Here is a 22353-nt window from a genome sequence, read left to right on the forward strand (position 1 = left end):
CCTTTTTTAGATGGGGTGATCAGAACTGCATGCAGTATTCAAGGTATGGGCGTACCTGGATTTAAATAGAAGCATTATGACATTTTCTGTTTTATTATCTATCCCTTTCCTAATGGTTCCTAAAATGGTTAGCTTTTTTGACTGCTGGTGCACATTGAGAGGATTTTTTCAAAGAACTATCCACGATTGCAAGATCTCTTTCCTGAGTGGTAATAGCCAATTTGAACCCTCTTTTTTTGGATGCGTAGTTGGGATTATGTTTTCTAATTGGCACAACTTGGCATTTATCAACATTGAATTTCATCTGCAATTTTATTGCCCAGTCACCCAGTTTTGAGAGATCCCTTTGTAATTCTTCGCAGTCTGCTTTGGACTGAACTATATTGAGTAATTTTGTATCGTCTGCAAAATTTGCCACTTCTCTCTCCTTCCAGATCATTTATGAATATGTTGAACAGCACTGGTCCCAGTACAGAACCCTGGGGGGACACCACTATTTACCTCTCTCTCCCCTGAAAATTGGCCATTTATTCCTACCCTTTGTTTCCTGTCTTTTAACCAGTTACTGATCCATGAGAGGATCTTCCCCTTTTCCTTTGCGTGCTTAGTTTGCTTAAGAGCCATTGGTGAGGGACCTTGCCAAAGGCTCTCTGAAAGTCCAAGTATGCTACATCCACATGAAATGAGAATGCCCAGTCCCTCACAGAACCAAGTTATAGACAGCTGGGCTTGTACGTATGCTTGTAGTCATGCGTATTTTCCACTGCTCTGGTCTCAAATAGTCGTAATGTTAATAACTCCAAAGAAACAATTTCACACCTATCAATTCTCAGTTATTTGAGTAAGAAAAAAACAGACTGCATGCTCTGTTTAATTCTCACAGGCCGTCCCTCAGCTAGAGGGATGCAATAAACTCTGGATAATTTCTAACTGCGGGAAACTTTAGATAAAAGCAGCCAGTCCCGGGCCCACCACAGACAGCTTCAGTGGAGGTTCCACAGTGGAGGATACACAAAATATGTATCACTTACTGAATAGATTTCTTTCCTATCAGCGCCCCTTATGCTTCGCCTCCATGTCAAGCAGGTGTCGTTAAGTATCCGCATATTACTGAAGGCTTCCTTTACTGCAGAGAGAGTGAGACAGGGGAAAGCCTCATAACTAAAAACATTTTAAAAAAATCTTCCTGTAACATTATTGATCATGACTGGCTTTAAATGATAAGGTCTGAGTCTGTTTTTACTTTAGAGGATCCAGTGTTATTAGGAGGGAGTGGAACCTCATTCCTTTTTGAGTGCCCAAATATTGTAAATCAGGTATAAAATTTTTAAATGAAATTACAGTTATAAAAAAACCAAACATAGTACTAAAGGGAATTTTAAAGCCTCCCCACAAATTAAGGTAAACTTCAGATGCCTAAGGTCCAGGAGAGGATGCACTTTTAGAAGGGCGACTTGGCTCTCTCCTTTTACAATCAAAATAATAGCGGTAAGCAACAGCTTTGGGGAAACAGCGTTTTCCACTCATCAAATATTTCTGTTTTAAAACCTGCTCCCTGCTACGTACAGGCCAAAAAGACACAGACAATAGGAGCAGTTCTCATCAAACCAGTAGTAGGGAAGGATGGGCACCTGGCTTCTTGTCAAATTACACCAGGGCTTTTGTGGCACTTCCAAAAGGAATCGCTATTGACAGTGGTAAATTCTATGTGTGTTACTGCAGAGCTGAAAGTGCCAATTGGCTGTTGCTGTGGTACAAGTGCATTGGTTGCTGGAGATACCTTCCCAGAGGAGCAATGCGGTAGGTACTGGAGTGCAATGGGTATTTTGCTTTCAGCTCATCTCAACTCTTTGCACCACTAATGCAGATGACAAACATTATGAGCCAGATTTTCAAGACTGCTCATCACTCACAAGTGGGGTCATATTTTCAAAAGTGCTCAGTACCCAACTATGCCCAGTATTCCCACATCTTAAAAACCTGGCCACTTGTGCAAGTGCCTAAGTGAGAGCTGATGGGTGATAAGCAATTTTGAAAATCTGGCTTTACATTTTCATAAAATGTGGAGTTGGGGGCAGAGATTCCTCAAACTACTTATATTCCAAAAAAGCCTCTTCCTTTCCGTGAATAAACAAAATATTAAACATCAAATGTTTCAGGCTTTGATGAGCCAAAAACAACATACACAAACTTTGTTTAGGAACTAAGACCTACCTTTCCACTGAAAGAACAGTAGTATTCATATAGGTTACATTCCTCAAAAACAGTATCTCAAAAACACTTAGCACATGGAGTATCAGCTTATCAGGAAGGTATTTTAAAATATTCATTACTTCACAATCACACTCAAAAACACTTAGATTTCTGAGGGTACCATTTGGACAAACAAGGGCAAAGAAATTCCGATACAGTATCCTTAGTGTATACAGTTATGCTTAGCCATTGCAGCACATCCACAATGAAAAAAAATGGTGCACCATTGCAATTCTTAAGCATAAAGATGTGCGTGAAGGGAACAACGCCAGTCGCAGTAGAACCTCAGAGTTACGAACACCTCGGGAATGGAGGTGGTTTGTAACTCTGAACAAAACGTTATGGGGGTTCTTTCAAAAGTTTACAACTGAACATTGACTTAATACAGCTTTGAAATTTTACTATTGTGACAGGGTCCGGCCGGATGGCTACAGGAGAGTGATAGAAGGCTGATATATTAGCCCCAGGTTAAGTAGGTCCCTGTTCCCTGGGTAAGGTAACAGGGAAGGTGGTTTGTTTTTTTTTTGAAACAGAAAAGAATTTTATTTGTAACACTTACAAAGAATTACCAAAGAAACAAAACAAACTATGCAACAAAACAACGCGAACAGAAGGTATAACACAGCAGCTTTCAGGAGGAAGAAGTGTTCAGGCTAGCCTGGGCCCAGAGCGGGGGGGCTTCCTCGACACTTGTGGTCTTCCACCCTCCTGAGTTACCTGGTGGCCTAGAGCGGAGGGGCTTCCTCGACACTCGTGGTCTTCCACCCCCTCGAGTTACCTAGTGCCGCGCCCAGTGTCACCAATTATCCCTCTTCTGAGAGTGCCCGGCAAGATGGGCACGGCTGCGGGGTGGGCGGTTTACGGGTGGGGGGGGTAGACACCCATGTATTATAGGACCCCTCCTAGATGACAGTAATGATGGTATCCACAGCGGCAACGGCTGGGGCTGGCGTCTCTCGCTCTTCCCCTCAATCAAAGGGTCAGACAGAGGGAACCGGACGGGGTCACCGAGCAGAAAACCCCGGACAGCGCCCACCGCTCCTCGAAGGCGTCAAGGGAGTCTGTGGACGCAGACCAGAGGAACTCCGCCCGGATACGTGAATGTACTAAGGATCGGAAAAAGGCCCTACAATCGCAGGACGCTTCATGGGCCAACCTCCCCTCTCTGGTTTTATAGATGCCTATTTTAGCCAAGGCTAGGAGGAGGTTAACCAGGAGGTCTCGTGATTTTGTGGGGCCACGGATGGGGAGTGTATAGATAAAAAGGTGAGGGGAGAAATGAAGCCAAAAGCGCAATAGAATATTTGTGAGGAGCCGGAAAAGGGGCTGCAATCTGGCACACTCTAGATATATGTGCGCCAGGGTTTCCCTCATATTACAAAAAGGGCAAGTATCCAGGATGGGGGTAAACCGTGTCAGAAACACGCCCGTGCTCACAGCTCCGTGAAGGAGCCGCCAACTGATGTCCCCGATGGGCCTCAGGACCAAGGTGGAATACAGGCTGGCCCACCGAGGTTGCTCACCCTCCAAGGGTGGCAGGAGGTCCCGCCACTTTGTATCAGGGTGGGACACCAGGGTGTGGGCGTGAAGGGTGTGAAGCGTGAGTGTGTATAAATAATTCCGTGGTGCGATTTGAAAACTGACCGTCTGCAGTTCATGCAGCCGGCTTGCAGTGAAAGGGTGAGGGGTTTGTTGGGATCGGCAGGGTATGGGCCCAATGGAAAGGTCCAGCGGGCCTGGGGTAGAGGATGGGCGGGGTGCGCCCTCGCGCAAGGCTCGGTTGACATAAGCCCGAGCAGCGGGGGTCAAGGCGGCCTTCACCTCCTGACGTACGCGCCGGGGGGTACGAGGGCTGGAGAGCCCCATGCGCCGAGTGAGCGTCAGGGGATCCAGCCAGTCTCTCCGATCGTAGTCCAGGAGGTCTCCGACCCTCGTGACTTCCGCCAGGACCAACCTCTGGCGCACCGAGCGGGACTCCGCCACCTGCACACGGAGTTGGGGATTGTGTAGCAGGGGCTCCGTGAGGAGATCTGCTCCCACGGTGGCCGCCACGGACCTGGTCGTTAGAAACAGTTTCCAGGTCCGGAGGAGGTCCTGGTAGAAGACCGGCAGCCCAGAGAGGTCTCGCGGAAAACCTCTCAGACAAAGATAAAAGAGCTGTCGGTCGTATCGGAGCCCTTGGAAGCGGTGCAGGAAGGACCTGCACTATAAAGGAGCCTCTGAGGGCCTGGAGGCGGAAAACGCGGACCTGAGTGTACAGACACTTCAGGCCCTGCCCTCCTTCCTTCAGGGGTAAATGAAGAACTCCAACAGGGGCCCAGTGCATTCCTGACCAAAAGAACACTAGAATCAATCTCCAGAGGTGGGTCAGGAAACCCGGGGCCGGGGCCAGGGTGTTGAGCCGGTACCAGAGCATGGACAGGACTAGTTGGTTAAGCACCAGTGCCTTCCCTCGGAGGGAGAAACATCGGAGTAGCCTCGTCCATTTCCGGATCCGCTCTATCACCCCGCCCTCTAAATTTTGCCAGTTCTCCGGCGGGGAAGGGTGCGTGGCGGAAAGGTAAACGCCGAGATAGAGCAGTGGACCCGCACTCCACCGGATGGTCTGAAGTGCGGGTGGGAGGGAGCTTACCTGCCGCCAGTCCCCCACCGCCAAGCCAAAGCTCTTGACCCAGTTGACTCGGGCAGAGGAGGCTGCCAAATAGATGGCCTTGCATGCCTCCACTCGCGCCAAGTCGCCCGGGTCCTGGACCACGAGGAGTACGTCATCGGCGTACGCCGACAGGACCAGCCGCAGCTCCGGCTCCCGCAGCACCAACCCTGTCAACCTCCTGCAGAGGAGACAGAGGAAAGGCTCGATCGCCAGAGCGTACAGCTGGCCCAAGAGGGGGCACCCCTGCCGCACTTCTCGCCCAAAGCTGACCGGTTCGGTCAGGGTCCAGTTGAGCCTAACCAAACACTCCGCGGAGGCGTACAGCACCCGGAGAAAACTCGCAAACTGAGGTCCGAATCCAAACGCCTGCAGAGTGCTCAGGAGGTACCCATGGTCTACTCTATCGAACGCCTTCTCCTGATCAAGAGACAGGAGGGCAAACGACAGACCATCTCTCCGCCCAAGTTCCAAAAAGTCTCGGGCTAGAAATAGGTTGTCAAAAATGCTGCAACCCGGGACAGTATAGGTCTGGGCGGATCACGTCTGCCATCACAGACCCTAGCCGCAGCGAGATTGCTTTCGCTATGATTTTGTAATCCGTGCTAAGGAGTGAGACGGGACGCCAGTTTCGTAAATCACGGAGGTCCCTCTTCTTCGGCAACAAGGCGAGCACTGCTCGCCTGCACGACAGAGGGAGGACCCCGCTCTCCAAGGACCCAGCCCAGACAGTGACTAGGTCTGGGCTGAGGATGTCCCAGAACGCGCGGTAAAACTCCACGGTCAGCCCGTCCATGCCCGGAGATTATTGGTGGGCATGCGACGGAGGGCTTCCGAGAACTCGGCCAGGGTGAGAGGGAGCTCTAGCTGGTCTCGGTCGCCCATGCTGACTGTGGGGAGTTCCTCCCAGAGCACCCCACAAGCTCCAGGATCGGTCGGATCCGGGAAGAAAAGGCTTGTGTGTAGAAGTCACGGGCCCTCCCACACATCTCCTCCGGATCCGTGAGGGGGGTTCCGTCTTCCGCAAGAAGGCAGGTGACATGTTTCTTGGCTCCCCCTCGTTTTCTCCAGGGCATAGAAGAAGCGGGAGCCGCGGTCCATCTCCCGAAGAAGGCGGATGCAGGACCGAACAAAGGCACCTCGGGCCCGGTGGTCCTCAAGGGCCCGGAGCTCCTCCCGCTTCTCCCGGCACGCTCCGCAGAGGGACGGGTCCTCGGGATCGGCGGCCAGGCGCCTCTCCATCTCTAAGACCTCCCGTTCCAACTGCTCTATCGCCGCATTTCTCCGTCGGCTGGTGCTCCGGGTGTAGTCACGGCAGAAGAGCTTGGCGCGCACCCTCCCGAGATCCCACCATCGCCGCACCGAGGGAAAGGCACGCCACTGCTCTCGCCAGGCCAGCCAAAACTCCCGGAAGGACGTCACGAAGCTCTCGTCCTCCAACAGGCTGTTGTTAAAGTGCCAATAGGCCGGCCCCGGTCTCTCTGCATGGAGGGAGACCGTTATGGTGGCTAAATGATGGTCGGAGAATGGGGCCGGCCAAATGGTGGAGGAGTGGGCCTGTGAAAGATGGAAACGGGATAAGTAAATACGGTCCAACCAAGAGTGGTGTGACCGATGGGCCTCCACCCGGACAAAGGTGAACGTGGAAGTGTCATCTGGGTGATGGTCACGTCAGACATCCACTAGGGAGTGATGTTTGACTATTCCTCGGAGAACGTTCGCGGTGGCTGGGCTTGGCTCGGCCCCTGAGCGGTCCCGTTCCTCGAGGGTGGTGTTAAAGTCTCCTCCCAGGACCAGGCACTCGTGCGAATCTAGGGTGCTGAGGAAGTCGGACACCCGCTGATAGAATTGTGGCCACTTTGGGCTCGTTTGCGGGGCATAAATGTTAACAAGGTTGACCACGAGCCCCTCCATACGGACTCGAAGGTGCAGCAGGTGGCCCGGCACAGCCTCAGTGACCCCTAGCACCTCGGGCCATAGGGTGGGGGAGAACAGGGTCACCACTCCAGCTTGCCAAGTCGTGAAGTGGCTAAAGTATACTCCGTCCCCCCACTTCAGCCGCCACCTGTCCTCGACGGTCGGGTCCGTATGGGTCTCCTGCAGGAAAGCTACAGAGTACCCCCCCTTCCCGAAGGTAAGAGAGCACCTGGGACCTGCGGAGAACCATTCTACAGCCCCTGGTGTTCAAGGTTGCAATAATAAGAGGCGTCATGCGGAGGGCTGGGGGGGTGGGGGTTTCTTATTGGTGGGGGTGTTCGTGGCCCCTGGTGGGTTGCGCAGCAACTCGTGACCCATCCCGTGGATGAGTAGATCTTTTCGGAAGCTGCAGGCCCGCTCGTAGGCCGCAGCACCACGCTTTCCTTGCCCCCTGCCCTCCTTTATAAGGGCCCTTGTGGCCTGAAGAATTTGATCAAAGTCCCCCCATAGCTGAAGAGCCAGCTGTACCCTATTGCGGGCGCCACGGGTGTGTTCTAGGAACTTCCGTAGTGCATGCCGCAGTTCATGGGGAGGTGGGGTTACGATTTCCAGGGTGTTCCCTGGTGGGGCTCTTAATGCAGCCTCATGGTCCGCTAAGGTGGGTAGGCAGGGTGCAGACCATCGACAGGGCATCTGACAGGCTGGGGTTATTAAATCCATTTGACGCCTTGGGGTGGAAGGGGATGACGGGGGAAAAATTGCAACTCCTAATGGGTCGGGTGGTATCCAGGCAGAAGGAGCTTCCTCAGGGGTCTCGGAGGGGAGGGGCTCTCGTGGAGGGGGGATTTTGCCCTCCAATGCCAGTCTGTCTTCCCCTCCCGACACCAGCGGATGGATCTCACTCATGGCCGTAGCGGAAGGCTCGATATCAGTGCTTCCCTTCCTGGTCTTCCGGGGGGCTTCCGCATCGGATGGGTGCAGCAGAGCTCGAGCCTTTCACTTGCCTCGCTTCCCCTGGACTAGGGTCCAGCCCTCCATAGCGTCGTCTGGGGGTTGGTTAGCAGGGGTCGTGTCGGGGGGCGAAGGCGATGGTTCAGGGGTTCGGGGGGGTGACGGTGAGGCAGCATGAGGGGTGGGGGGTTCTCCTTGGGGCGGGCCTTCTCCTATACCCGGTAATATCTTTACCACACCCTCCTCCATAGGCTCTGCCGAGTTGGTAGTAGCAAGGGTGGGACTCCCTTGCTCGCCTGGGCGTTGTAGGGAAGGTGTGTCTTGGGCCCAGATGGGAGCAGCGGCGGGTCGAGTAGGAGGAGAGTTGGTTTCAGGTGCCGGGCGTCCAGGGGCGTTGGCAACGACGGGGCCGATGTCCTGCCGGGTCTCGGGTGCCCCTCCCCCCTGGGCCAAAGGGCAGTCTCTGTGGACATGCCCCACTGAGTGGCAGAGGTAGCACCGGGCCTCTCCCGTGGAGTAGTAGACCCGATAGCGGACTCCTTGGTAAGGGACTAGGAAGGACCCCTCGAGCGCCTCTCCATCACGCGCCGCCGGCGGTGGTAGAAGGTGCACTTGTCGGCGAAACGAGAGGACATGACGGAGGGTGGGGTCCTTGCAGCCCAACGGGAGAGGGCTGATGACAGAGACAAGTTTCCCCAGCGTGGAGAGAGCGGGTAACAGGGCGGCATTGGGTAGAAAGGGAGGGACGGAGGTGAGGACGAGGCGAACGCCCAGGTCTTCTAGCGGCTCTAGGGGGACAAAACCCCCCCCACCGCCAGGCCCTTCTCCACCGCCTCCTGGGCGGCAGCCTCCGAACCTAAGAAAAAAACGACCTTCCCATACATTTTGGAGGCCGCCACAATAGCCGTGGGTCCTACCACCTTCGCCAGCACCTGCACGTACGTCTCCATGTGGGGCGAGGCGGGCACCAGGAGGCAACGGACACCGTGCCTCCTGGTCAAGGTGGGGAAAGGGGCCCTGGCCGCTGGTGGTGATAGCGGAGGCAGTGGGTGGGCGAGATGATGAGGCGGCAGGCGGGGGGAGCCTGCCATTGCCTGGGCATACGTCCTGGGGACCGGGGGTGGGACGTTCGCAGAGCTGGTGGAGGGAACAGCAGGGAGGGACGCCATGGTCGATGATGAGGCCACAGCGGTGGGGGCAGCCCCTGCCATGGAGGGCCTAGTGGTTTTAGCGGGGCCCTTTCCTTTCTTCCCGCCCTGGCCTTTCCGGCCAACTGGAGGGGGGTTCCTAGAGTCTGGGGGGGGCGGTGGACGTAGCAGCGGCAGTAATCGCCCCGGTGCCTCCTGCTGCCGGTGCCCCAGCGGGGGCAGTGGCAGGTGTTTTGACAGTGGGGGGGTGGGGGAGGGCTTAGGGGCTGGGCAGGGGGGTAGGTGAGGGAGGGACAACTGATGTTGTTGACCGCTATCGGGTCTCATTCCCCGCCCTTGTGAGCGGGGAGAGACGGGGAGATACCAAAAGGAGGAGGGGGGAGGGGGAAATAGATTAACCGCTCCTCCCTGCTGGGCTGCAGGCGGGGAGGGGGGGTACCAAATGGATTGGACTGGAAGAGGGGGAAAAACAAAAATCGGGGTCCGGTAATAGGGGCAAACTGTGGAATAAACAATCCGGGGTGGGGGGGTGTGGACCCACGCACGTTTGTCCAAAGAGTCTCGTTTGGTCGGCTGTTATGTCCGGTCCGAAAGGCAAAGTTCAAAGCAAACAGCTGGATTCGAAGGCAGATGGCAGGTTGCCAGCAGGGATGGATGGCGGGGGGCCGTGACAGTTGTAATAATGTTGGGGGGGGGCACCGATGGATCGGGGGGCATCTCCGTGCCACATCCCCTGTGCCACCACAAACGCAATTAAACCACAGTCAAACTCCCCCCCACTAGAGTATAATTCAAAAAAATTACTCAGTCTTACGGCCCCCTCCACGATGATTTGTAGCTTCCCTGGGTGGTTTCTCTGCTCTCCAGCTTGTTGGCTGTGTACCAAGGCTTCCGGCAGGCCGAGAATGTTGCAGAGATAAGAAGAAGAAATTCCAGGCTGACAGCAAAACGGCTGGGTCCGGGGGCTCCACTCCCCCCTCCAGGTAGCAGGTCGGCAATCTTCCCTCCCTCCTCTGGGGATTTCAGCTAAGGCAAATAACTGCGCCCGAGAGCAGGTGTGTGGGGGGGTGCTGGCGGCAAGTTGGCAGCCGACCAGCACTCAACGGCAGCAAAGAAAAACGGCAAAAAAACAAAACAAAACAAAAAAGCGTCTGGCCCAGTCGGGGGGAGGGGGGGCGAGGACACTAAGGCAGGGTGAAAAAGTAAGAAACATCCAGGCCAGGGAGCTTTAGGAAAGAATAGAAAGCAGATAGCTGAGGAGCAAGCGAGTGAGGTCCCGTTTCCCAACAGGGAAGGTTCCAGAACAATCAGGAACTTTCTGGAAACAATTAAGACAGACAGGCTGATTAGAACACCTGCAGCCAATCAAGAAGCTGCTAGAATCAATTAAGGCAGGCTAATCAGGGCACCGGGGTTTAAAAAGGAGCTCACTTCAGTTTGAGGTGCACGTGTGAGGAGCTGGGAGCAAGAGGCTCTAGGAGCCGAGAGTGAGAACGCGGACTGTTGGAGGACTGAGGTGTACAAGCATTATCAGACACCAGGAGGAAGGTCCTATGGTGAGGATAAAGAAGGTGTTGGGAGGAGGCCAGGGGGAAGTAGCCCAGGGAGTTGTAGCTGTCACACAGCTGTTCCAAGAGGCACCCTAGACCGCTGCATTCCACAGGGCGCTAGGCTGGAACCCGGAGTAGAGGGCAGGCCCGGGTTCCCTCCAAATCCTCCCAACTCCTGGTCAGACGCAGGAGGAGTCAACCTGGACTGTGAATTCAGAAAAACGGCCAAGCTGACAGCTGCCGTGAATCTCCAAGGCAAGCAAATCCGCCAATAAGTGCAAGACCCACCAAGGTAGAGGAGGAACTTTGTCACACTCTGAAGAAGAAAATAGCTGCTTTTAACCATTTTAATATAAATGAAACAAGCACAGAACCAGTTTTCTTACCTTGTCAAAAAAAATTTAAAACATTCCCTTTATATTTTTGGTAGTCTACGCTTAACACAGTACTGTACTGTATTTGCTTTTTTTCCCCCTTCTGCTGCTGCCTGATTGCAAACTTGCAGTTCCAAATGAGATGTGTGATTGACTGGTCAGTTCATAACTCTGGTGTTCATAACTCTGAGGTCCTACTGTACCTCCCTTTTGATTACTTATGCCAGGCAGCTTAAAAATATGGCAATAATGTGTGGGTGTACACAAATTTATTGATGTTCAAGTACCACACAAGGTATTTTTGGCCATTTCTGCTACACCCTCAGAAGCTTCTGTTACATCTTTCAGCACACAGGTTAGCTGAATGGGACAAAGAACAATCTAATTCCACAGTGTCCCCAACTGCTGATAGAGAGAAGCCATTGCATAACCACCTGTCCCAGACCTGAGAAAATGTGCAGGAGGGAAAACACATGAGGCTCTTCCCTCCACCCGGCTGCTAAAGATGGCTGAGTGTAACCTCCCTAGAAATAGAGCAGCAGACAAGCTAAATGTTTAATGAGGCCAAAGCATCACAAATTGGTTATCTGGCTTTAGAACACCACTCCCGCTCCAACCCATGACTGATGAACGGCTGCCAGAGAACAGCTCATCCCTCATTAAATATAAGGATATTATCAGCAATGCTCATCTCACTACAGGACTGCATATGGTTGAGCAGCAAAGAGCACTTCCACAAGCAGGCAGATAATCAGTGCAGGGCATGGAAACCAACGAGCTCTCAGCCACAAATTGAAATTATGCCAGTTGGTCTCCCTATACCAGTCCTGCCTAAATCAGAGCCCAAACCTGAGGGGAAGCAGTTTTGCTGAGTCTTTCAGAAAGGCACTGGTACTTGCCACAGCTGTCAGTACACTCCCGAGTCCAGCAAGGGCAGGTGAGAGCACAAGAGAACGTGCTCTCAGGAAAAAAGGGCATCTTTTCTGAGTTCAGTATTACTCGTGGGATGCTATATCTCAGGGGTGGCCAACCTGTGGCTCCGGAGCCACATGTGGCTCTTCAGAAGTTTATATGCGGCTCCTTGTATAGGCACCGACTATACCCTTCCCCTTTCCCGCCCCCCAGAGCCTCCTGCACGCCACAAAACAGCTGATCAGGAGGTGCGGGGAGGGTGGGGGAGGCGCTGATTGGCGGGGCTGCTGGTGGCTGGGAGGCAGTGGGTGTGGGGAGCTGATGTGGAGGACTGCTGTCATATTACTGTGGCTCTTTGGCAATGTACATTGGTAAATTCTGGCTCCTTCTCAGGCTCAGGTTGGCCACCCCTGCTGTATCTGATAATTTCAAGGGGAAAGGGTCCTATTCTGACTAATTATTCCAAATAATTAACTCTTCTAGTTCTCTTGGAAATGCTAACAGATTTAACACAACCAGAAGACAAGTATACATATGTGGGCTTTCTAGGTGATTTCAGGTCTTACAAAAGTTGTAGGAGTTACTTGCAGGCCACATACCTCCAAACCATGGTGCTAAAAAGCTAAAATCCAGTAGGAATTAGTCACTGTTCATTTTGTCAGTTCTCTCCTTTTCCAAACCAACCTCCCTACTAGAAACCATAACCCTAAAAGCCCCAGGGGGAAGGTCAGGTTATACAGTACCTCTCAGACTCAAACAGATAATCAAGAGAGAAAGGACAAAGGACTGAGTAGACATGGATTCTCTATTCCCAGCTTTGCCATTGACTTGAGTCATTTATTTGCTCAGTGCCACAGTTTCCCCCTCTAAAATTGAAAATAATGCTGCTCACCTTGCAGGCATTGTATTAGTAGGTTAATGTCTGCAAAGCACTTTGAGCTCCTCAGATGGAAGGCGCTATAAAACTATTATCTAACGGATCCTGAATGTTATGAGATGGTTCTGCTGCTCACCTAAAAGTGACAGCAAAGCAGTTTTCTGCCTGCTCCCACTGTATCCCAAGGGATCTGAGATGCTTGGCTTCTCCTTTGAGCCTATATCATATTAGGATATGGCCATACTCAAGTTTCACATGTAGCCTTTGAAACTTTCAGATTTGTGGGCAGGGTAATGGCTTATGATTAGGCTTTCTGCTGGGGGATGCGTCCCCATAGCTGAGTTCATGCATCCACACCACCACATTTATACTGGGGCAGCCTTGACTTTTGGGAACTCATTTTTGTATCTGTACAACAGGACTTTCACCTTGGCATTTCAGGGCTAACTCTTCCCAGATGTCCAGTTGTACATGGACGCTTCTGGAGGCCTAGATTTCAGCACATATTTCATCAGTGTCTGGAACACTCAAGGGATGGCTTGTGCTCTGGATTGCACAGGGCTTCATTCAATGTATTATTTTTCTGGAATATTTTTCCCATTCCAGTGTCCATTTAATTATTTTTCCCCTTGAGACTGGAGTGGAGGAAATACCCAGGAGACTAAAAGGACGGTCTTTTAGAGGGCTAGACTATCATCCATACCATCAACCATGGAACAGTTCCCCCTACAGCATGATAAAGGTTTCATGGTCAAAAAGCCAATTAAGGGTATGTACACCCAGCACTCAGGAATGAACATCACCCTCTGCTTTTCACACACTAGCCAGTATCATGGCTACCTTTTACAAGGTAACAGGGTAACAAACTCTGCCACCAAGGACCTTCTTGGCTGCATGGATTCCTTTGCATCCTGCAGAGTTAGATAACTGTCTGCTGGGCCAACTTCCCACTTGCTTGTTGCCCCTGAAAGACCTCAGCCCCTGCCTAATGGTTTCCATTTGCACCTCTGTTTTTCAAAAACATGTCAGTGCATTCTGGGATCCCCTGGCATAAGGTGTCCAGTAACACATCCTGTCCAACTACTACTTTCAAAGATTACCACCCACAGTTCCCCTCAAGTGAAGGGTCTCTTGCCTCTCCATGTGGACACAACTCGAGTCACTCAATACCAGCACCTGGCTTTACTGTGCACTTCAGGATTAAATATTTCCATATTGGTGAGCTAAGTCTTCTACTCTTACTAGACTCCTGGATAGCAAGTTTCAGGCCTTGAGAAGATGGCAGCTTGCTTACTTTCAGATCCATGTTAAGCTTGAAAGGAAATCCGTGCTCCAATGCAAGCTTGTGTCCCCTCCTTACTGAGTTTTGTTTTAAATGCTCTTGTGTCTGCCTTCATCTCTCTTGTTCTTCCCCAACAATATGGTTCACAGGTATTTCGGTGTCATCTGCACCCTTATATCTGGCTATATGGTTCCGGCACCATAATATTGTGGATACAAATATGCAGTTGGAAAAACCCATGGTTTTCAATTCCACTACCATGGAACAAGACATGGCTCAACTGATCTAGGCATGAAAGATGATCATCTTATGTTCCTTGCTTACAGGCATTACAGTGCATTTTGATGTAAACATTGTGCACATTGCTATCTGATTAGACACTGCAGCTGGACTGATCTGGTGAAAGGCAACTGGTCTAAATTCAGGCGTTTATTCCTGTCATCAGGCTCATCTGGCCAACAGTGAGGATAAAGTTCAGGGCCATCACACATGGGTTGCTTGGCTTGTTGCATCCCAAAAGTTTGCACCTCTTGGACCTATTGACTGGGCTGGGGTCTACTGGATAGGAAGACCAGTTAAGCACAAAGTTAGTAGTATCTGTGGTGGTTGATCCCGACTGCAGGATGAAGTACTTCCCTCCCATGCCGCTAAAAAGGTTTTTAATCAGTTGGAGAAGCAAGGCTGGGATCTGGTGGGTGTGACCCCATCTCATAGACTTGGCACCAATCCACCGTCCCCATGCTGATAGGGGTCAGCCTATGGGAATTCCCATTTCCTCAGGGTGAGATAGGGCTACAGCTTTGCTTAGCAGCCTGTTGGGAGTGAAGGCCTGATCAGGAGATCCTATATGTGACTGGAAACATTCATTATTGTGAGCACAGAAATTCAGGGGAGGCCAGTAACTGCATTAAAAGTATCTCTCCAAAAACAAGACGGGGGGGGGGAGCCTGATAACAGTCTTCCAATATGTTAAGGGCTGTTATAAAAAGAACTGTGATCAATTGTTCTCTATGACTACTGAATGTAGGGGAAGAAGTAATGGGCTTATTCTTCAGCAAGGGAGACTTAAAAAGTTTTTCCTAATGTCTAACCTAACTATAAGGGTAGTTAAACACTGGATAGGTTACTGAGGGAGGCTGTGGAATCCCCATCATTGGAGGTTTTTAGGAACAAGTTGGACAAACACCCATTAGGGGATGGTCTAGGTTTACTTGGTCCTGCCTCAGTGCAGTGGGCTGGATTTGATCACCTCATGGTCTCTTCCAGCCCTACATTTCTAGATTCCATGATTCCCCCACTTCCCTTTCAAGACAGATGCCTTGTACACCTTTCCTTTGGGGATTATTTTATTTCATTAATGAAATTAAGGCCTTTTTCACCAATTTAAACACTAACACTCAAGTCTGTCCTCACGGACATCGGTCTCCAGCAGCAAGACAAAACATGATGTTCAAACAGCTATTTTTTAAAAGGCTTCAGCTCTCTCCAGAGCAGCTTCAAAAGGACTGCTGATGAGGAGAGAGTAAGATGTGAAATTCAGCTTAAAATAACAAAAAATGTTCAACATTTTACCCTGATTTCTTTTTTTGCACTCTGATTGGTATAGTCATATGATGGAAGCCGACATGGCAAACAAGTTCCAAGCTCTGAGCTATAAGGTCATGGCCAGAAAATTTTGGTACATCTGCACAGGGATAAAAGACCCATGGCACGGCCGCAGCTGGCCCAGGTCAGCTGACTCAAGCTCATGAGCTCAGGCAGTGGGTCTAAAAATTGCTGTGTGGATATTCGGGCTTGGGATGGACCCTAAGCTTTGGGACCCTCCATCCTCACAACCCTAAGTCAGCTGACCCAGGCCAGCCATGGGGTTTTTATTGCATGGCCTTTTGCTGTGTAGGCATGGCCAGTTGGCAGGTTTCAATCTTTCCACCTTATTTTCTCTTTTCTAAAGATCAAGTGGGGGCACAAGGTATGTTTCTTTATGGGCTTGTCTATGTTGTGCATTAGACGACACCAGAGAGGTATAAATTCTCGTATGCACTAGCATATTCTGCACTAACTGGCCTGTGTATTTGTGCACACTAAAAAGTTCCCGAGCGTGCACTGATGTAGTCTGTAGGGAACTCTTAGTGCACACCAGCAGGGTCCACATGGGCCAGTTAGCGTGCAGCACATTGTGTGTGCTAGAATTTACTCTCCTCTGGTGTGGGTTATTGCATCATATAGACAAGCCCCACATCTGCAGAAAGTCTTGGAAGCTTACAAATACTAAAGCCTTCTGAGTTTGCACTGTCCCTCCCCCCACCACACAAATATTTCTCCAAGAGTTAGGTGTGTTAATGCAACAGGCTAAACTTTCCTGTTTCAGTCTCTTGGTGAAAAGGAATGATCCTGTGATTAAAACACAGAGCAAGGAGTAAGGAGATCTCTTCATTATTTTCCAAGTGTTTTGATGCCCCTGATTACACAGTGTTTTATAAGTGCCATGTATGTTCAATAGTAATTATTTACATCAGAAGCACAAGGTTGTAAAGAGTGTGATTTTTGTTCATGGATTTAATCTCATTTAATTTTAAGCTTCCTGGACCATTCACATTTCATTTTAATTTTAGTCTTTGTCCAACATTTGCACCTCACATTTGGGCCTCAAGAGTTTGAGAGGTACAATGTATGAGAAAGCAAGAGAAAATGTTTTCTGATCCACCTAGGGTCCAAAAAATGAAATGAGACTCGCACACTGACTTACTTCTATGAGTTATAAAGGTTCCAAAGCATCATACCTACCTTCTGTCTTAATTGCTATAGTAATTAGGGCTGAGGTCCCCTTAGAGGATGCTGTAGTAATGTTCACCATGTAGTTAGCACCGTAGTTCAGCTCTAAACACACCTCTGGAGTCTCTTCACCTGTTGTGAAGTTAAATATCATTTCACGAGAGAATTCCTTCTGGTACCATCTTCGTCCCAATATACGAAACTGTTGTGGGATTTTTTTTAAAAAATTAGATGATTAAATTAGCAGTGGAATTCCAAAATTTAGAATGCTGGTTCACTAAAGTCACGGCAGCCTACTTATCTCTGCTTTAATGGGACAGAAGTATGTGCTGAAGAGCTTTGCTGAGCAGAGAGGGTTGACTCAGAGCCTTAATTTGTTCCCACCTACTGAAACTATTATTAAAATAATTAGCACTTGTCCTAGGCACTACCACAATACAAATCAGAATAAGCCACTCTCCACCAATGCTAACGCTATTATATCTGCTGTTAATTTTCCTGTACTTTTGCATATTTTTCTCCGCGGTCCACAAAAGCATCAACAGTTGGTGAACAACAGTGAACTAGAAGCTTCCATCTCATCTGACCTGCCTGGTGCAGTGAAATGAATGGCCAGGGTTTGTTTGAGATTAGGGCATGGATGAGGGTGATCTGATGGAGACTCAACATAGACAAGACTGCAGACCCTGTTACGCTTAACTATGCCTTTGTCACCTCCAGACTAAACTACTAAGAAGTGCTCTAAATGAAGCTGTTTGGAAGCTGAATTTAGTGCAAAATGGAACTGCTCAGTTACGTGCAGGAAGCACATTATCCCAGTGGTCTTTAGTTTGCACTCACTGCCTATTACCTGTTCAGTACAGATTCAAGGAATTGGTTTGGACCTGTAAAACCCTGATTTCAGGCAAGACTACTTTGTACACTGCCTCTTCCCCACCTCAGTTGTGAGCAACAAATGCATTCAAGCTAATGGTTCTTGTGGTGTATAAGAGAGGAGGATAGTGGCAGGTCATTTTCCAGGAATGGTCCCCAACTTTGGGATTTATTCCCAGTCTGGTCTGCTAGAGCTGGGAATTTTTAACCATCTGAACATGCTGTAAAAGTCAACTTTTTCTCTGGGCTTTTCACTGGGATATCACCATTGCCTGAATGTGGGAATTATCAGCATCGAATTATTAGTTTAAATTATCCAGGTTGGGCAATTCATTTCTATGCCTTTATATTTCACATTTTATTCTTATTTTTGCATATTTAAATATTTACAGAAGTACCTAGAGCTAAAGACAGGCCCTTTCAAAAAGTCACATAAATAAAATGAATCACACTAAAACAAGTTCTTTAGATTAATCTATTGAACTGGATGAGAGGTTTCAGTATATTCCTTCATTGCTCAAAACAAAAGTTCCCAACATCCGTGTGGGGCAGGAAATATGATCTGGTGCTCAGAGCCATGGACTGTGAATTAGAAGACATGGGTTCTGTTCCTGGCTCTGCCACAAATTTGTTGTGTGACCTTAGACAAGCCACTTTGCCTCTCAGTGACTTCAATGAGACGTAAGCATGTGTATAAGTGCTCTGCTGAATATGGATAATTTCCTGAACCAGAGCCTTAATTTCTTCCCACTTACTAAAATGATCAAAATTATTGTCATATGTTTGTACAGCTCCTAGCACAATGGGGCCCTGGTCCATGACTGGGTCCCCTAGGCACTTCTGCAACACAAAATATACAACAAACGACTCTCTCCCAACACTGTAGTATCTAACGGTACTATACCTGCTGTTAATTTCCCTGTAGCTTTTCATATTTCAACAGAGGTGTGCTCAAGCATTAGGGCCTCAGTCAAAGTTTGGTGAACCCTTTACCCAACCTGATGACGGGGATGTATTTTTTCCCCTCAGTCATTTACCCAGCCTCACTGAAAGTGCTATATGGTTCTTACTAGAATGAAAGAGCAATTTACCCTTTATTCAACACTATAGCAGACCCAGCTAAACAAATCTTCAAAACTGTTCAACTGCCCAGATTAGTTCCAAAATTCCCCCTCACATGCACACACAGAAATTGTGTCTCACTTACTGTGTATGTTTCCTTTGTCCCAGCTCTTGCAACTTTTCTCTGCCACTTCACGCAGGTTTCATTAAATATGGACACATTGCTGAGCAATTCCTCTTCTGCATGCAGAAAAAGAAACACCGAAGGGAAATTTCTGCTGTTATCTTTACAATAAGCTCTAAGTACCATTCATCTCACCCTCTCTAATGTGCTCTGTGATGTGCCGCTTACAAGGGATAAAATAGGGCATGCAAAAATAGAAGGGATGTTTTAATTCCACTCTGTAGACTCCTGAAGTTATGAATATGAGATCAAAGTGAAGGAGCAAGTACAGCTCTAGAGATTATTTTGCTGAGTACCAATCTGGCACAGAATGCCATGAATAATGAAAACAAAAACAAAGCTAGTTAGGTTTTGGTTTTTAGTGTATGACAGTTTCACTTCCACTGGCTGGAAAGTCCTGAAAAAGGACATGAAAGTCTATTCGTATCACAAGAAGACGACACTACTTCTATCTAGGCATTTACACCATGCTCATCTAAATGGCATCTTGTTTTAGGATTCTCCATTCACACTTGATCCTTCTTATATTGGTGGCCAATCCAGTATGAACAGGCTTTGGGAAGAAGTCTAGTTCTGCCTTGAGCACTCCGGCTAGTGCAGTATGTATGCCATTTGCATACTATGCTGGAATGAGCAAGTGTTTCTATATTCAGGGTAACGCACTTCACTAATGTGTGGGTGTACATGTAACAACACTGTCCTCTAGAAGCTGGAAAGCAAGAACAAATGTGTCTGATCTATAACTACTGACACCCACCAGAGAGATGCTCTCTGAGCTCAAGCTGCAGAGTGACTATTTTTGGATCTCACAAGACTGACTGGTTTATGGATCTTTAAATTGGTGTATGAAGCAGCTCTACAATATGAGGACTGCATCAGTTAACACAAATTATATGGCAATAAAAAAGGGAAACTGGATTAGGAAATGGTGCATTCCCAACGAACATTTGCAAAAAGGGAAAAAAAGAGGCCTATGAAACTTTAAAGAAAACAACTTTTAAGAAATCACTTTAGGAAGGTTCACAGGATGATGTCTAGACTTGAAACAGTGCTTGCGGTCTGGGTTCATTCATTCTTGATTGTTTTTTAAAGCATCCTTTTTATCTTTCTTCCCACAAGGCTATATACTTAGTGACGCGTTGTTATTAACAGTCACACTTCTACAGCATTGTAAATTCACAGGATATTTTGCATATCATGTAAAAAGAGATGTTTTATACCCCAAAGAAAATGCAAATCAAAAAGAACAAATCTTCCAGTACTTTGTCAAGCAAATCTCTCACGGCTGTCAATGGGCATTTTGCCAGAATACAGACCATACGGTATTTATCCCTGATTTAGACAAGACAATTAGATATCCTCTTAATGCCCCTGCACATCTTCCAATAACTCTGATGAGTTTTGAGAAGGAGCAATAAGAGAGGAACTTACTCCCTTAACGTGAATATTTAAGACTGATTGTCTCCTAGATTTGCTCCTCTACATGTCTTCTTCAAACCTCAAATGTGTCTCATTGGAACAGTCAGAATTCAAACCAAGTAAGCCTGTTATTATACACAGTCACTGCTCTAGAAACTTAACCTACTACTCTTATTATTATAATTTATTTGTATGATTATGGCACCTAGGAGCCCCAGGACCAGGACTCCCTTGTGATCGGTGCTGTACAAACACAGAACTAAAGTCAGTCTCTGCCCCCGAAGAGTTTACAATTCAAGTAAAAGACAAGAAACACCTGATGCATACCAGACAGGCGGAAGAGTACAAGGGAACAATGAGACAATGTTCAGGAGAACAGCACTTACCAGTTGCTGGGAGCGTTATGGGGATTTGTAACACAAGCTTGGTAGATGCCTCAGTGATAGTCAGAGTGTAGTTTACACCCAGCGGGAGAGGCAGGCACACCTCTGGGTTCTCTTCCTCTGTGGTGAAGTTAATCATCGTTTCATGGGAGGACTTCAACAAGTATCCCTGTTGTTCCTGTATGTGAAACTATCACAGAAATAAACCAAACAAACTTTCAATAAGATCCTCAGAAAAACTCAGAGCTTCACACAGCTGTTTAAAAATCACGTCAAATTACTAACTTTTTTCACAGCAATTTTTTTTTTTTTTTTTAGGATTATTAAAACTTCCACTAAAATCTTTCAGCCCAAACCTTATTTTTCTTTCCAGCTATTAATAAAAATTACATGTCTCACTCACGAGGTAGGTTTCCTTCACCCCAATTCTTCCAGAACGTCTCCTCCATTTCAAACAGGTATCATTAAATACTGAAACATTGCCGAATCCTTCCTCTTCTACAGAACAGAAGAAAAGAAAAAGTCATAGGCTCTCAAAAAACATTGCCCCTACACCGAGGTACAATTCCTCCTTATTGCATTTAAAAGCTAAACTGATGTTCTTGTTGTTTATAATTGATTATTTGCAGTAGCAGTTAGAAGCTCCTCTGTGCTATGCATGGTACTAACTAACACACTATACGAGGGCGCTCCTGCACTGAAGAGATGACAATCCAAACAGACAAGACAGATGAAGGGCCGGAGGGGAAAGTGAAGCTCTAAGCAGCAAAGTAACAAGGTCACACAGCAGGTCAATGGCAGGGCTGGGTCCCAGACCTGCACTCTCTCCAGTGGGTCACGTTGCCTCTATAGTCTCTAAATGTTCCCCTCAGACCTGTATGGTGGATTTCAACTCTGATATTCTGCTCTGGTTTTATGCACTTATGTCTCACTATTAAGAATAGGAGAGCCAAGTACACACAGAGAGAACAATGTTGGACCCAAACTACACCTTGCTATTCTAAGTTATTTTTTTTCCCTTAAATGAATTGCATTTTATCTTGTTTTTTAAAATCTTTTTAAAAATATATGTTTATACCAGAAAATATTTTCCAGTAGTATCATCTTCTGCATTCGTATTTGCATTCAATGTACAGTTACCAATACAAAAACACGGCAAGTTTCATTTAAGCAATAAAACACACCACAGACAATGTATTTCTGTACACCTCGGATGATGCCCAACAGTGGAAAACTGAAGTTCTGACCATATACCTCTTGGTCCCTCCCACACAGCTTCCCTCCAGCAACTAACTGGCCTGACCATATCTCATGGTCCTTCCTTTCAAGGCCTACTTGGCCTGACCATACTTTATGGTCCTTCTCTCCAGCAACCATGTCATCTAGATTCCTCTAGAGCTTTGAATCCAGTAAATGCGTTACTCCCCACATTGGCAATCCCTCACCCACTTGACTACAGCCAGAATGAATCAGCCACATGAGCATATTTACTTTGAGCTGCCTTCCCTTAACGCTAACAGCTAGGTATATCAAACAGCATGCCACTAACCAACTGTCTTGATTGTGACAGTGACTGGTCTTGAGGGCTCAGGAGACACTACAGTGATGTTCACAGTGTAGTTCATGCCTGCCTGTAGGTCTAGACACAGCTCTGGAGTCTCTTCCTCTGCTGTGAAGTTAAACACTGCTTCATGAAAAAATGCCTCCTGATGCCATCTTCGCCCTTGTATGTGAAACTTTTGAAGG

At 48.3% G+C, this 22353-nt stretch overlaps 1 protein-coding gene across 7 annotated transcripts in view; it reads right to left on the reverse strand.

Moving 5' to 3' along the window:
• Window positions 1–22353, reverse strand: part of SUSD1 (sushi domain containing 1) — a 105413-nt gene that overhangs the window by 40214 nt on the left and 42846 nt on the right. For all 7 annotated transcript variants that reach the window (XR_014711682.1, XM_084628425.1, XM_084628427.1 and 4 more), the window contains 6 exons: window positions 22157–22343; window positions 21011–21105; window positions 20611–20797; window positions 18767–18861; window positions 16699–16888; window positions 1032–1126 (listed from right to left, as the gene is read on the reverse strand). Coding sequence is in view for 6 of the 7 variants with exons in the window: in XM_084628425.1 (XP_084484551.1) it covers window positions 1032–1126; window positions 16699–16888; window positions 18767–18861; window positions 20611–20797; window positions 21011–21105; window positions 22157–22343 (849 nt within the window). In the remaining variant the exon portion in view is untranslated. The remainder of the gene's footprint in view (window positions 1–1031; window positions 1127–16698; window positions 16889–18766; window positions 18862–20610; window positions 20798–21010; window positions 21106–22156; window positions 22344–22353) is intronic.

The sequence above is a fragment of the Lepidochelys olivacea genome (assembly GCF_965140295.1).
Source record: "Lepidochelys olivacea isolate rLepOli2 genome assembly, chromosome: 5".
NCBI classification, from domain to species: domain Eukaryota; kingdom Metazoa; phylum Chordata; order Testudines; family Cheloniidae; genus Lepidochelys; species Lepidochelys olivacea.